Below are 14,827 nucleotides of genomic sequence, written 5' to 3'. Positions count from 1 at the left end.
TTTTTTAGCGAACGACCAAATTTTATTCACCGAAAACTACGGAGAGTGAGATACAAGTTTGGTCATGAGGTTGGTCAAACCATAAACCATACATGACGACCGTGCTGAAGCCTACGTCGGCCCTTCTGATAGAGCATCTCCAACAGGCGCCGGTCACGCGGCGGGCAAAAAACAGATATGCCGCGCGCGCATCGCCTGGTTTGGCACGGCGCGCAGCGCTGGCTCCAGCAGCCGCGCTAAAATGCAGCGCGCGCGCCGCTCCAGCAGCGCGCGCAACTCGCACAAACAACATATGCATTCAAAAACAGAAGCAAAAAGATCAAAACAAACAAAAATTAATAGTTTAATTTCATTTATTACAACTCAAAGAAACAATTTATCGTTCAATACAACAAATAGTGCAATTAAACACAACAAATAGTTCAACAATACAATAACGAACGCACAAATCATGATGCTCTTTGTCGTCCATTCCATGCCCACCACTCCTCAATGAGATCCTTCTGAAGATCATTATGCACTGCGGGACGTCGAATGGCATGATAGGAGGCAACAAAACGGGCCACCCTTTCAGCCCTCCGTCGCACTCGCACGGGATATCCCAAGAGCTCATACTGAGAGTAGTCTACATCTTGGCCACGCTCATTCTCGATGATCATGTTGTGCATGATCACACAAGCGTGCATTATGTACCAAAGCATCTTTTGATCCCAAAATCTAGCCGGTCCTCTCACAATAGCAAAATTGGGCTTGCAAAATCCCAAAAGCTCTCTCCACATCTTTTCTAGCCGCCGCCTGAGCAATGCATACCTTCTAGGCGTTTTGTCGAACACCTTGCGGGCGCCAAGCGGCAGCGAGCGCGCGGGCGCTGTTCGTCGGAGGACCAGCACGCGCGCGGGGAGGCGGGACTAGAGGGGGGCCGAAGAAAGCGCGCACGGGGCGGGGATAGGCCGGGGAAGCGCTGAAACGGTCGCCGAGTGGCGCGGTCGGCGGCGGCGGCGCAGCTGGATGGGGGTGGGAGGTGCGAGCGAGCGCGCAAGAGTCCAGCGCGCGGGAGCGGACGCAGCAAATAAGCGGCGCGCGATTGTGTTTCGGCCCACGCGCTGGACTACGTATGCCGCGCGCGTTTTTTTCGCGCGCCTTCTGAAGCAACTATTCTGATTGCGCGCGCGCTAAAACGAGGAATTTTGCAGCGCGGCGCTAGTTTGGCGCGCCTGTTGGAGATTTATTTTTTTGTTGGAGATGCTCATAGTAAGTCCCAAACGAGCAGCCTGGCCCTTGTTGGGCCCTTCAGCATGCAAAAGGCCCATGGGACGAAGCGTTGTTTGACCGGATGCATGATCGTTGCATGCATGCGTTGCCGCGAGCGTTACGGTCCCTTGACTTTGCTTCGCCGAAGATGACGGATCGGCCAGCACATCCGGCATGAATGCGGCCAGCGCCACCGGTGGCGTGATCAGCGGACGGGGGAGTGGCCCTCTCCAAGGCTTGATGCATACCCCTCGGCGCTGCCTTGGTGTCGCCGGCGACGGCTTTGGCGATTTCGGCGCTCCATCTGGCCGAGCCTGAGCGGACGGCTCATGAGACGAACCCAGGCACTCCTGGCCGGCCGATGTCTCCGGGGACGCGGAACCCCAACGTTCCCATACTCGCGACGCCGGCGTCGGAAAACCGACGTCGTTCCAAAATTCCTGCAATAGCTCCTCCTTTGATTTCTTCCGGCGAGACACGGAGGTCCAAGGACCGCCCTCTTCATCATGATCTGCTTGGGAAAGGACCATATTTGCCGCCTGGACTCCCACCCCCTCCGCTTCAGGAAGATCGGCGACTTCGTCCATGGCCAGGGGCTCAAAACGCGATCCCGCAGCAGGCGACTTTGCCGCCGAACCAGAGCTAGGATCAATGGCACCCGGCACCAAGGTGAGCCTGCGCCGCACCGGGAACACCCGGTGGCCAACGTGAATGAGGCAGTCCAATAGCACCATCTCAGTTCCAAGCGAGATCCATTCCTTCTCTCGCAGCAGTCTTCCCTCTACGATCTTCCCTCCATCATCCCGTAGGAAGAAAAAGTTGTGTGGCTGGTCGAGGAAGAGGGTTCCGGGGCGCCAGTCCGTCCTGCCGTTGCGAGGAGCCGACGAGAACGTCGCCGACCACCGAATGTAGATTTTGTGAGCTTATGCACCCGGGCCTCATTATCCTAGCATTCCAACGTTGCTTTGGGATCTGTGCTACACAACTACCTTATTACATAGAATTTTTTCTTTTTCGTTCTTTTCATATAAAACATGTCTTGAACTTTAAACTTTGCAGTACGACATAACTTTGCAACTAGAATGTGAGATAAAACTTTCAGATTTTTTTGTCCGACATAAATATGAAAATAAGATTTTTTTAATCAAACAAATCTCATTTTGTATATTTATGTTGGACCAAAAAATCTGTAAGTTTTATCCCACATTCTACATAGAAAGCTTTGTTGTGCTGCAAAGTTGAAGTACAAATACATGTTCTATATGAGAGAAACAAAAAAGAGAAAATTATTTGTACGGACTATGATGCAAGAATGAGTGGTTGGATAAGGAGTACCCGGATGCATAGGCTCTAAAACATGTTTTCGGCCGACCACCGCAGGGGCGGGGGTGGCTCCGGGGGTCTCGTCATGGCTTAGTGAAAGAAAACCATGACCGTGTCTTTCTGAAGAGCCGATGCCGATGTGACATGGGGACTGAATCGAAAGGAGCAAGTTCATCGTCAAACTTGGCAAATGCTGCAGCTCCGCTCCGTCTCTGTTGAGAAATGCTTGCGGTCGAACGGCAGGTGTTTGCCAACCCTAAGGCCGCGGACGATCTCGTCTTCGCGCAGCCCTGTGGTTACGTAGCCGATCCTGTCCTCCAGCACGAGTAGCTCCTGTAAACGATGTGGTTGAGAGACAATGTAGACTTGAGCAAGATGATGGTGTGCAAACTGAAATCTGCTGCACATTGTGGAGGGCGGTAGGGGGTACCTCGTAGTTCATGTTATCGACCATGGGCTACATATGATGGCTACTAGTAGCATAAGATTGAGCATGGACCCCCTGATAGTCTGAAACCACCTACGATGTGCTCCCCCATGGTGACCCTGCGCGCCCGCTGCTCGGCGGTCCTCTGTCAAACGGAAATCAGAAGTCGGTTCAGAACAGGATGGAGATTCTGTTGGAAATTCGTTCAAAGTTTCAGCACGGGGAGACACACAAAGTGGCCATCTCCACATCTGAAAATCAAGCAAAAGCAAGGAGAAGCCAGTACAAACCTCCCGGTGTCGCCTCTCCCCGTCCCCGCGGCGGCCCGGAGCCGCCATGTGGTGGCGCGCCACGACGCAGTCCACGGATGACGCCTCGGCGGCGAAGGGAATCCCCGGGGTGCACGTGCACCACACGTCCCCAGCAGGCGCCACGCCGCTGCCTCCGCCGCCCACGTCCCTCCTCTCCCTCCTCCTCTGCCTTCGCCGCCGCCGGCTCTCGCGCCAGTCCTCCTCCTCCTCCTCCCCCCTCCCCCAACGCGTCCGGGGCCGGGCGCACGGAGGCCGAGGCAGCGACGGGCGCGTGGCCCCGCGACGCGGCGGCGGACGTGCAGCCGAGGTCGCGCAGGCGCAGTGTGAGCCACTGCTGCTTGCCCCTCGGCCAGTCAGGCTAAATACGTTCTTGCTTCTGCGTGGTGAGAAACCGAGGCATGGCAACTCCAACGGCGAGCGGGTGACAAACCGGCAGCGAGGACGAGCAGAGAGGGTGCGGGAGGAGAGGAGACAACGAGCAGGTGCGGGAGGAGGGAGACAGCGAGCTGATGCGGTCTGTCATGGCGTTTTTGCAATCGACTAGTATTCACCCTAGTATCGACCAGGTGGTGGTCAAAGCGAGCTGGCGGCCGCTGACTCGGCCAAGTCAGCAAATACGTACATGAAATCGTACAAATGGACCAAAGTGAACCCTGTGCGCAAATACTTAGACCGTAGTTAGGGTATTTTAAAGTAGTGGTACCAAACTGTCACCCGGCTCAAGTTTAATAACGTACAGTGAATTTTTCTCTTTCTCATTTCTTTCACCTCATCCATATCGTTCAAGAAATATCTCTCATCCACTTTTGTCAGATGTGTCACCGCAGCCACTGTTAAGTTGAAGCACACATATGTCTAAACTTTATTTTCTTGTACACGTGCCTTTATTTTATTTATTTTTTGAAAAGAGGAGAAAGCTCTCGGCCTATGGCACGTGCCTTTATATAAGGAAGGATGCAAGCCCTTCTCCTGCACAATAGTTGCATACCCATTTTTTTACAGTAGTCTTCCTCCCACCTCATTTATTAGTTTTTATCAAGCAAGCAGCACCTAGATAAACAAGAATTGAGTTGAGAGACTTCAGAGAGAGTAGAGGGATGGCAACTAGAAGAAGTTAGTGGAAGTGCATCTGTAGTTCATTAGGAATGTGAGGCATCTTGGAACACTTGGTTTAACTAAAACCTGAAGCCGGAGCATGCTGCAGTACTTTTGGGAGTGGAAATATTCTAACTGGTAATGTCATCAGCAACTAGCTTAGTACAGAAAAAAAAGAACGTATAAGAGAGAAAGTCGTGTCTAAACTCTAGGCTACGGGAAGAAAATTAGAAAAGGAAAACTGCCAAATGTCTCTCAACGACATACTTCCAGAGAAAATAATTTTCTGTTATCAAAAGATCCAGAAAATAGATATGAAAATTGTCATGTCTGTAAATGTTCGAAGGGAAACAGATCTGAGGCGCCACAAAACAAAACTAGTGCTCATAAGCGAATATTTAGATGATAAGCCTGCCAAAAAATATTTTTCCCCGTAAACATTTACAATAACAAAATTGACTAGACAATTCACACGTGTCTTTATTTACTTTTTGAGCTTTATAAGTTGATTTTCTCCCTAAAGTATGTGCTTTGCTTTTGGGGCACCGGCAAGAAGCTTCTCGGCCACCTACTCTGACTTGATTAGCTAATACTCCCTTCGTTTTAAAATAAATGACCTAACTTTATACTAAATTTGGTACAAAGTTAGAGTTAGTATAAAGTTGGGTCATCTATTTTGAAACGAAGGGGGTAGTAACTACAATTGTTGAGACAATCAGCCAGCAATGGGTACTTCTTTCCTAGTAGACTGGACCTGCTTAGTGCACCGTCGATTTTGATGTGGTGGTTACAAAAGTAGACTGCCTTCTCTGTTGTTTATTTAATTGGAAATCCAATATTATTAGTTCTAGCAAATTATAATTAAAACTAAATATATTTTGTTAAGAAAACAAAACAACAAAGAGAAGCCCTCAAAGAACTTGAAATACTCATGGTTGTATATGAATCTATACTTCCTACCCATGGAACTCAATGCTATAAAGTTTCTTTTGAAAAACCATCTGTTTCTCTCTCCCTAAAGAGGATAGTGATGTATGTTCATTCTCATTACAGTGCCTGAAACGTAACTGCCACTGGTGTTGTCAACAACCGAGTATATCATTATGATTTAATTGTTGGAACTGATCTTGGAAAACAACCAAGAGAGAAAAGTAAGGGGATGTGGTCCATCACACCCCATGTATGAACGTAGCATGTTTTGACGTGCCAAAACAACTTTTGGTTTCGGCCCAAGTTCCCTAGTGCCCCATAAATAAAGGAGATACATGTTCCTCTGTCGTGGGGAGGATCGGCCGGTATCCGTCCTGGTGGTCAGACGGCGTATTGATTGATAGCTCTGTCACGATAGCCAACACCTAAGACTAATCGCCACAAGAGTTAACATGGATGCATTTGGGTAGTCCTCGGCTATTAAAATTACTGGAAAAATGAAAATACCATTGAATCGATTGACAAGTGTCTGCAGGTTTACTGCAGAGCAATGAGAAAAAGAACTCTGCAAGTGTCTGCGGGTTTATTTCTACGTTCACGGAGATGGAATGGAAACAAGAAACCATTGATGAGTTGAGATATCACTGTTGCCACTCAGATACCTATGCTCTGCTTTATCAGAGCAAGATATCATTGACGAGTTGTAGCACACAGGTGAGATCTTTTATATGAGTACCTTAACACGGGCCCACACCATTTACACGTATATATTAAGTATATGGTTACTCTTCATACTTCCAAACCCAGCTGAGTATATATCCAATTGATGAGCACTCTCTCCTTTAGCCTACTACCCATCTTAGCTAGCTCTGCTTCTCAATTTGAAGCCACCAAACCGACACAAATGAGACTAAGACATGGAAAGAAGAAAGTGATAAATGGGAATGACATGAAAACAGGAGGGGTTAGATGGGTGTGCAATGTGTTGGAAATGTGAGGCATCCGGAAAAACGTCCCTCCACTTGCCGTTGCAAAGGAGGCATCGGTTGCTGCCTTTCACCACCACATGGGGAACATGTAGAGACCAGGATGTGAAGGTTAAATGCTAGAGGGAACTTGGCTTTTATCTCGAGGGTGCAATTGGGGCAGCACCACTGGTGGCCGCGAGCTCGGCGAAGGGGACAGTGGGTCGGTGCCGTTGCTGCCAGCCCATATTTCGGTATACTGAAATTACCATTCAGAGTGCTGGATTTGTTTTTCTGCATCAACCTAATTTCCCCTTCAGTGGAAATATATTAGAGAACAATATTACAGCTCTCTCTGAAAATTTAGCTTTGATCGATGATATAAACTGAGAAACACTACTCTAAGTCCATCTAGAATTGCAATAAGTTATGTTTTAAACAGATCGGAACCACTCACAAAAATATATGTTTTACATACTGGGTCACAGATTCATCAACAATGAACATAAGCATACACAAATAAATGATCTGCGGATTCTTACAAACTGCACAAATTCATTGCCACTCTACACGGAAGTACTAGTTGCCACCAGCCAGGACCCGGCACTCTCGGAGTGCCCAAATTGGGAAGATGTTCCTGTACTGCAAGTTACTGACCATACAGTTTTTGTTGAAGACTCCCATTATCTCTTGTAAAATTGAAAAAAAAGGTTACTCCCTCCGCCCCCTAATGTAAGACCTTTTTTGACACCGGTGCCTTACATTATGGGACGGAGGGAGTATTCAACATCTAGGAATACAGTAAAAATAATGAACCACAAGTTAGTACTCAGGAAAGAAGTACTTGATCCTCAAAAATTTGCTTCACCCAAAACGAATTGAGACAAAATTGCCTCCTGAATATTTGATTTACTAAATTTCGCTACAGACTGAATTTTTCATGCCACACCATTTACCTTGTTGATAAAATATATTGCAATCCCTAAAGTAGTCTGATGTTTCTTCCAAGAAAACATATTTCATCAAGGAGAAACGGAGTACAATGCTGATTTCAAGAACATGCAGTGCATGTATTTTACTAACCGGAAGCAGAGTGCAATGGTACAATGATCAGTATACCAAGTTGGCAAACACCAAATGGTAGACCAAGATTACTACTCACGGTAAAGAGAAGTAAAAATGGCCAGCTACATGAACATGAAGAAGACAATTACTCGCGGTATAATTTCCACCTACAACAAACGATGCCCTATTCCTCTATACTTTTCTGCTCGCCGTCCCGGGTTTGGATGGCGACGCAGAGGATCAACTGGAGCCGGAGCAACACACAGGCCTTTCAGCTATTAATCCCGCCACTCCAAACCAAGTGTCGCAAGTGAAACAAACATCCCAAGAACCGTGCCTACAATATAGAGAAAATCGAGTGTTATATGCATTTAATATTGGTATTCATTCAAAACCATCCAACCGAATATACAAATACAGATAAATATAATATACAAATTCTGAAAACTGATGCTACCAAACTTACTGCAATAACAACAAAGCAACCAAGTCAAATCACAGGTTGGAATTTTCTAGAAGCCCTTTCCTTTGAGCAACTAAAAATCAGCTCAAAGACATCTTTCCCACCTATGTCTGTTTGGAGGCACGATTAGATGGTGTTCTTTTGCATGGAGTCCAAATACTGACCATGAACCGTCGCTCTTTTGAACAGACTCAACGGAATTAGCAGCTTTGCTGATGCAGCTATTCACTACTTTCCTGCGGTTCCCAGGGTACAGCTTTCTGAAAGATGTCAAAGCCTGAATTTCTGCTGATGTACATTCAACATACCTGCCAATTTAGTATATTTTTCATTTTGTTTCGAACATTATAAATTAGCACTATGGATTGATAATGGAAAAGTATCTTACGGGTAATCAATCATAATGTCCCCAAATGCCTCAGCAGGACTTCTGGATGGTTTTAATAAAGTTTGTCAACGTGGAAGCAACGTATAACCATTCACGTATAAGAGTGCATAAATGAATGTGGAAGCTTAGATAAATGAACCCAGTCACAAGAAAGAAAAAACCATGAATGCCGGTGCAAAACAGGCCCTGTGCCCCGCCTGCGCCGGCCCACTCGCACGCAGGCATGCTCATGTGTAGTGACCCAATTCACACAAAAAAAAGTGTAGCCACCCCAGTTTTTTCACGGGGCTCCTTGGTTTTTTTTCTTTAGCTCACCAGTTTCATGTAGCAACCCGATACTATAGCAACCCAAACTGTACGAAACTGGATTATGTAGCACACACGACTACTGTAGCATATAAATTGAACTTTTTTTTTGCAAAATGGAAACAATTATTTAAAATTTCTGCACATTTTCCAAAAAGGTAACATTTTGAAAATGTGAGCATTTTTCAAATTTCTGAATATTTTCTAAAAACATGAAATTTTTGTAAACGTGAATTACGTTTCAAATTTTGAACATTTTTGGTAAACACAAACAAACTTTTCAAATTGGACGACGTTACTTTAAAAATATGAAAGTTTTTTCCAATTTGCGAACATTTTACAAAAACAGTAACATTTTAAAAAAATTGAACATTTTTTTAAAGTTCAAAATAATAGGAGAACACGAACATTTTTAAAAATGCAAGTTGTTTTTAAATTTTGAACAAATTTTTTATACCCCTTTTTTCAGTTTGAACATATTTTCAAATTTTATATTTTTAAAAACCACGAACATTTCTAGAATTTGTAATAATATTCTCAAATGAAACATTTAAAAAAAATTGAAATTTGAGAATTTATCAAAATGACCAAAAAGAAGCTAGAACAAAAAATGAAAAGTAAAAAGTAAAAAGTAAAAAGTAAAATATAAAATGAAAAATTCAATAAAGAAAACAAATAGAAAAAACAGCTCAAGAACCTTCTACAAGGTTCCCGAAACTGGAAAAAAGGGTTTGGAATATTGAGGAATGTTCCCAAAACCGGAAACAACATACATGTTAAATGGGCAAGCTCAGTCGATCGCTAGCTTCGGTGTGTCTATGTGAACGACAGTCACTTTGACGCTTAATGCGTCAAAGAGGATAAACACCATTTATACTACTGGCATGAATTATTAGGGCTCAATCGCTCTCGCGCATGATCAAGGCCGACTTTGAGGGGAAAATTCCAGCCCCCTCTGATCAATGACATTCCAGGCCATAATAAAAATCTCCAGCAAGGTTGACAAGAGGTCCATAAGGAGCTCCTATACAGTGCATGGGTCTGGGGATAACAATCAAATGCACACGCAATTTAAAAAAATCTTGAATTTTAATGTTCAACAAAATTCAAAAAATATGTTGATGAATTTGAAAATGACTTCAGTTAAAAAAAATAAAAAAAATACTTCCTAGATTTGAGAAAATGTTCAGAAATTCAAAAAATGTTCTCGAATTTCAAAAATATTCAGCAATTTAAAATTTTATTTTCGAATGGCTAAAGTACTGACCAATTTGAAAATAATGTTCCCAAAATTCAAAATATATTCATGAATTTGAAAGTGTTCCTAAATTTTGGAAAATGTTCATGAATTTGAAATTTTATTCCCAAATGTCAAAACATGTTCATTAATTTGAAAATTATTCTCGTATATCTAAACATATTCACAACTTTGAAAAATGATCACAGGTATAAAAAAATAATAGTGAATTTGATAAATGTTCGTGAAATTTCAATTGTTTTAAGAAATATTCATGAAATCAAAATCAATTATAAAAAGTCAATGAGAAAACAACAAAAACCAAATAGATATAAAAAATAAGAACCGAAAAAACAAAAAAATACCAAATAGAGAAAACATATAAAATGGAAAAAACATGTTCAGAGAAAAAGGAAAAACTGGTTTGGGAAAGGTTCTAGAAACCAAAACCGGTCAGCGTGAAACTAGAACGAGCCAGCCTATATAGCAGGCACTCTCATAGGGGTGGGCGTTTGTCAGCTACTCCCCGACTCACGCAGGGAATAGGAGCAACATGGCCCATTGTGGTCATACCACTCCACCAACGGCAACACTGACAGGTGACACCTTCTCTTCTCAAATGTCAAAATTTGTATCGTCACTATAGTTGTCCAGCTCCACTGATGGGTGCTTAAACTTTGCATATCGAAGGGTGGGTTTGTCTAGGCTGACTTGAAAGGATAGGTGACAATGCCGGGCAGCTAAACTTCGCCTGTTTGCAGTTCATGCGCCTGTATAAATGAAAGGTCAAAAAACGTAAATCAATGAAACTGAAAAAAAAAGTGATACAACAATAGAAATATCCTTGAATTTCCCTGTAAAATTATGGACACATGGGTAACAAAATTCTTCTTTGAGCAAAACACATGAGGTAGATGAGAATCAACAAAACAAATGTAAATGAAAGCTTTTATTCTACCCGAGACCTCCTCTGATACTTGTAATAAGTTAGGCCAACAGTTAATTTACTCATTTATTTCACCTCATCTGTATCGTTCAAGAAATATGTCTCATCTGAGGTTAAGGAGATGCTTAAGAGTTTCCAGCAGTATAAAATGACGTGGTAGAGCCGCTGATAGATTAGCTAAGGTTGGAATGGGGGAAGAACTTTGTAAATTCTGGTTCTCTGTTCCTCCAGATTGCATTCTGGGCAATATATCGGACAAGATTTCTGTTTACGTTTAATAAATAAAGAGGCAACATTTATTCTTAAAAGAAAAAGAAATATCTCTCATCTGCTTTTGTGAGATGTGTCATCGCAGCCATCGTTGAGTTGAAGCACACATATGTTTCAACTTTATTTTCTTGTACATGTGTCTTCATATACTTTTTTCAGAAAAGAGGTGAACACTCTCGGCCTGTGGCACGTGCCTTTATATAAGGATGCATTTCCTTCTCCTGCTCAATACTTGCATACCCATTTTTTGACCGTAGTCTTCCTCCCACCTCATATATTAGCTCTTCTTATGAAGCAAGTAGCTCCTAGTTAACAAGAATTGAGTTGAGAGCCTCGAGAGAGGATGAGAGGAATGGCAAATACTCCCTCCGTAAACTAATATAAGAGCGTTTAGATTACTATTTTAGTGATCTAAACACTCTTATATTAGTTTACAGAGGGAGTAGAAGTTAGTGGAAGCGCGGCTGTAGTTCATTAGGAATGGGAGGCACCTTGGAACACATTGACTAACCAGAAGTTGAAGATGGTGCTTGCAGCAGTACTTTTGGGACTAGAAATATTCTATCTGGTAGTGCGATCAGCAACTATAGGTTAGTCCCTGAACCATGAAAAGTGTAAGAGAGCAAGTCGTGTCTGAACTATACGCTACAGAAAGAGATTCAGAAAAGGAAGACTGCATACGCTACAGGAAGATTTTCCCCACTATTTATCCATTTGATTCAAAACATTGAAATTTCTCTTTTACATTCATATGCATGAAGAGAAGGGAGCCTTGGCACAGTGGTAAAAGCTGCTGCCTTGTGACCATGAGGTATTCATATGCATGAAGAACAAGGCAAAGGCCTTAATAAGTACTCCCTCTGTAAAGAAATATAAGAGCGTTTGTAATAGCATATAATAATATCTTCATCTTACCTTTGCATATGATTCAATCTTAATTTGACCATAATATTGTAGGCTTCCTATAAACTTCTCCTATTCTCGACTTCTTGCTGCACAATTCACATTATTTCCTACCCAGGAAAATGACTTACAAAACAGAGATCATGTATGCCCAGCAAATTACACAACGTAATACTGCTTGTAAATAGGCCAACCAGCCAGCTGGAATAACAGAGTTATAGGATGATTCCAGATAACACAATTTACTACAGACAAGTGTTATTCCTCCTAACATAACATAACTCTCAATATGTGTGGGATGCAGTCCGAGCTCTGAAATCTGACAGATATAATGAATAAAATACATGTGATATTCCCGTGTTCCTATCCTGTCTCACTGCCCGTAAATGACAAGAAAAGAACAGGCAAAAATAATCATCCTCTATTCGAAAATCTTCTCACCAGTTGAGAAGACCAAGAAAATGACTGAACTAAAAATACAGAGGTATGCTGGAACAAAGAAGACTGTTTTCCAGGTTTCCGAGTTCGTTAGATCCATGTTAGAAGCCTTTGCAGCCTCCAGAATATTTCCCGTGAGGCCAACGCCAACTATCCCAGCCAATGTCCCAGCTGTATTGGAAACTCCCATCACTATGCCGGCAAACTTTGGAGCAACATCCATGTGGTTCACGGCAAACCCTGCTCTTCCTAGAGCCAGAAAACCAAGGGATACCGATGAACATATCACAGTCCCTGAGGGCGTCCCGAATGAAGGGAGGGCCATGAGTGCAACAGCCGAGACAACAAACCCAATGGTGTTTAGGAGCTTCCTTGTCTTGGTAACTGATAAGATCCGTTTTGTAATCAAGTGATCAGCAACCACTCCACCAATGTTGGAGAATATAAACATGTTGAAATAGGGAAGCATCTTTGACGATCCCATGTCCTGGAGGCTAAGCTTAAGGGCTAGTTCGAAATAGGTAGGCAGCCAGTTCATGATAACATACAAGGCATAGTGGAAGGTGAAGTTGTTCACGACAATTGCCCAAACAGGTAGACTGAAGATAATCCTTCGCCATGGTATCTTTACAGTGCGAGGTGCAACAACCCCTACTGATTGCGCCTTAATCTTCTCCCGAGATGCTACTTTTGGCATTGCCACTTTTGGAAGGTCAGTGCGAGGTGGCTCACTGGAGAACTTCAACCATATTACAGACCATGCTACTCCAAGTACTGCTTCGACTAAACATACAGATTGGGGTCCCATGTGCTTCACCAGACTTGGAAAAAACAACATGCCACAAGCTGCCCCGAGGTACATCCCTGAGGTTGTTAATGACACTGAGCGAGAGCGCTCCTGCGGTGGCACCCATTGTGCCAGGACTGTGTGAATGGCAGGAAATATGAAACCTTGTGCTACACCAACAAAAAGGCGAGAAAGGACCAGAATGACTGCTCTGTTGGGGTCCAGTGGAATTAGACCGCATATCAAGGACCACAACAGGAATGACAGCAGCAGAACACGTCTCCCTCCCAATCTCTGAGCTGCCCATCCACCAGGAATTTGTGACAAAACATAACCATAATAGAACATGGAGAGTATCAGGCCCTTGTTTGCTTGATTCACGTTGATTGCATCAGCTGCTACGGTGTACGCAATCGAGAAACCCACACGCTCAACGTAACAAACATTTGTGCAGATGAATGTCAGCAATACTATGACATAACGCTTTGGGATCTTCATTCTCGCCATCACTAATTGGAGATGAACCACAAAGTGTTGTAGCAGTCTTAATCAGCGCGCCACTTGTTGACCTCCCACGAATATTTACCAGGGTTTACCATAAATCTGTCATTCTTCCTTCCATCTCTAGTGGTACTAAGATCTGAAACAGACAAAATATTGATCATTCACTGGTATGAAACACTATGGGCTTCTTCAGCTGTGCTTCATATATCCATAGCACTTTACTGATCTCATAAGCAATTTAACAGAGACAAAGCACTATATGGTGCACATTAACTCAAGCGACCTGCTCAATGGAGATGGAAAAACCAACATCGCTCAGTTAGATCTTAGCTGAATCAGGGCATGAATATTACATTTACCATTATGCAATGTGAGAAAAAGATTTAGAATCCTACACTAACATCAACTATTCTTGAGATGCAAACTGCAATTTGCAGGACACATGGTTTACACTGTCACAACCTTTACATTCCAAGAAAAAGAAAGAAAGCATTCCAAGATACTCAGAATTTTTTGCACCGTTTATGAAAGGAAACATGCTAATCTAGATGATTGAACAGGCCCATCGAGACCTATATTGTATACAGATTGAGCTTGATCTTACACATATCCTTGTACCAAACCGTAATGCTAAGTGTTTTCCTCAGGCATGACGAGACCAAGCTTTGACGCACAACTCAACTGCAAGCAAGAACTAACTAAACCCCCGGTCGCAATAAACCAAGTACAGTAATCATGTGGTTCCCAACGGAACACACAATGCCCACACATTTGCACTGATCCTAGAGATTTGAATAAGCAGGATCAGATCTCGGCCCGAAAATTTTCCAACTTCCACACAGATGTGAATCTAAAAAATCCGAACGGCTCACCAAGCTCGCGAGATCTTAACCGAAAACCGGCGGCATTCGCACCAACCACCAGTGCCGGACCAGATCGCCCAGAGATCTGATACTCGAAACCCCAAATCCACAGCCCCCAAACCCCAAATGAGCACCCTAGCACATCATCAATCCTACAGACCATCCACAAGTCTAGCAGCAGCACATCACCACAGCGCATCACAGCAAAATAGTACAGTACTACCAATCAAAGAAAAATGCATTTTTTTACTCACCTACTGCGATTCAGCCGAGATGCTAGGTGGTCCGGGAGGCAGAGGAGGTGCACAGCCTACGTGGTCCTGTGGTCGGGGACGGCGGCGGAGGAGGGAGTCCG

General features: G+C 43.6%; 1 protein-coding gene and 1 pseudogene across 1 annotated transcript in view; both read right to left on the bottom strand.

Annotated features, from left to right (window-relative positions):
• Window positions 1-2,751: 2,751 nt before the first annotated feature.
• On the bottom strand, window positions 2,752-3,835 carry LOC123057215 (uncharacterized; annotated as a pseudogene).
• An 8,193-nt stretch (window positions 3,836-12,028) lies between these two features.
• Window positions 12,029-14,827, bottom strand: part of LOC123063378 (probable anion transporter 7) — a gene marked incomplete in the record, with an annotated part of 3,379 nt that continues 580 nt past the window's right edge. The window contains 2 exon segments of the mRNA XM_044487143.1: window positions 12,029-13,892; window positions 14,727-14,823. Coding sequence (XP_044343078.1) covers window positions 12,302-13,612 — 1,311 coding nt within the window.

This window comes from Triticum aestivum, chromosome 3A (genome assembly GCF_018294505.1).
Source record: "Triticum aestivum cultivar Chinese Spring chromosome 3A, IWGSC CS RefSeq v2.1, whole genome shotgun sequence".
NCBI lineage: Eukaryota > Viridiplantae > Streptophyta > Magnoliopsida > Poales > Poaceae > Triticum > Triticum aestivum.
This window is presented reverse-complemented; position numbering and strand designations above follow the sequence as displayed.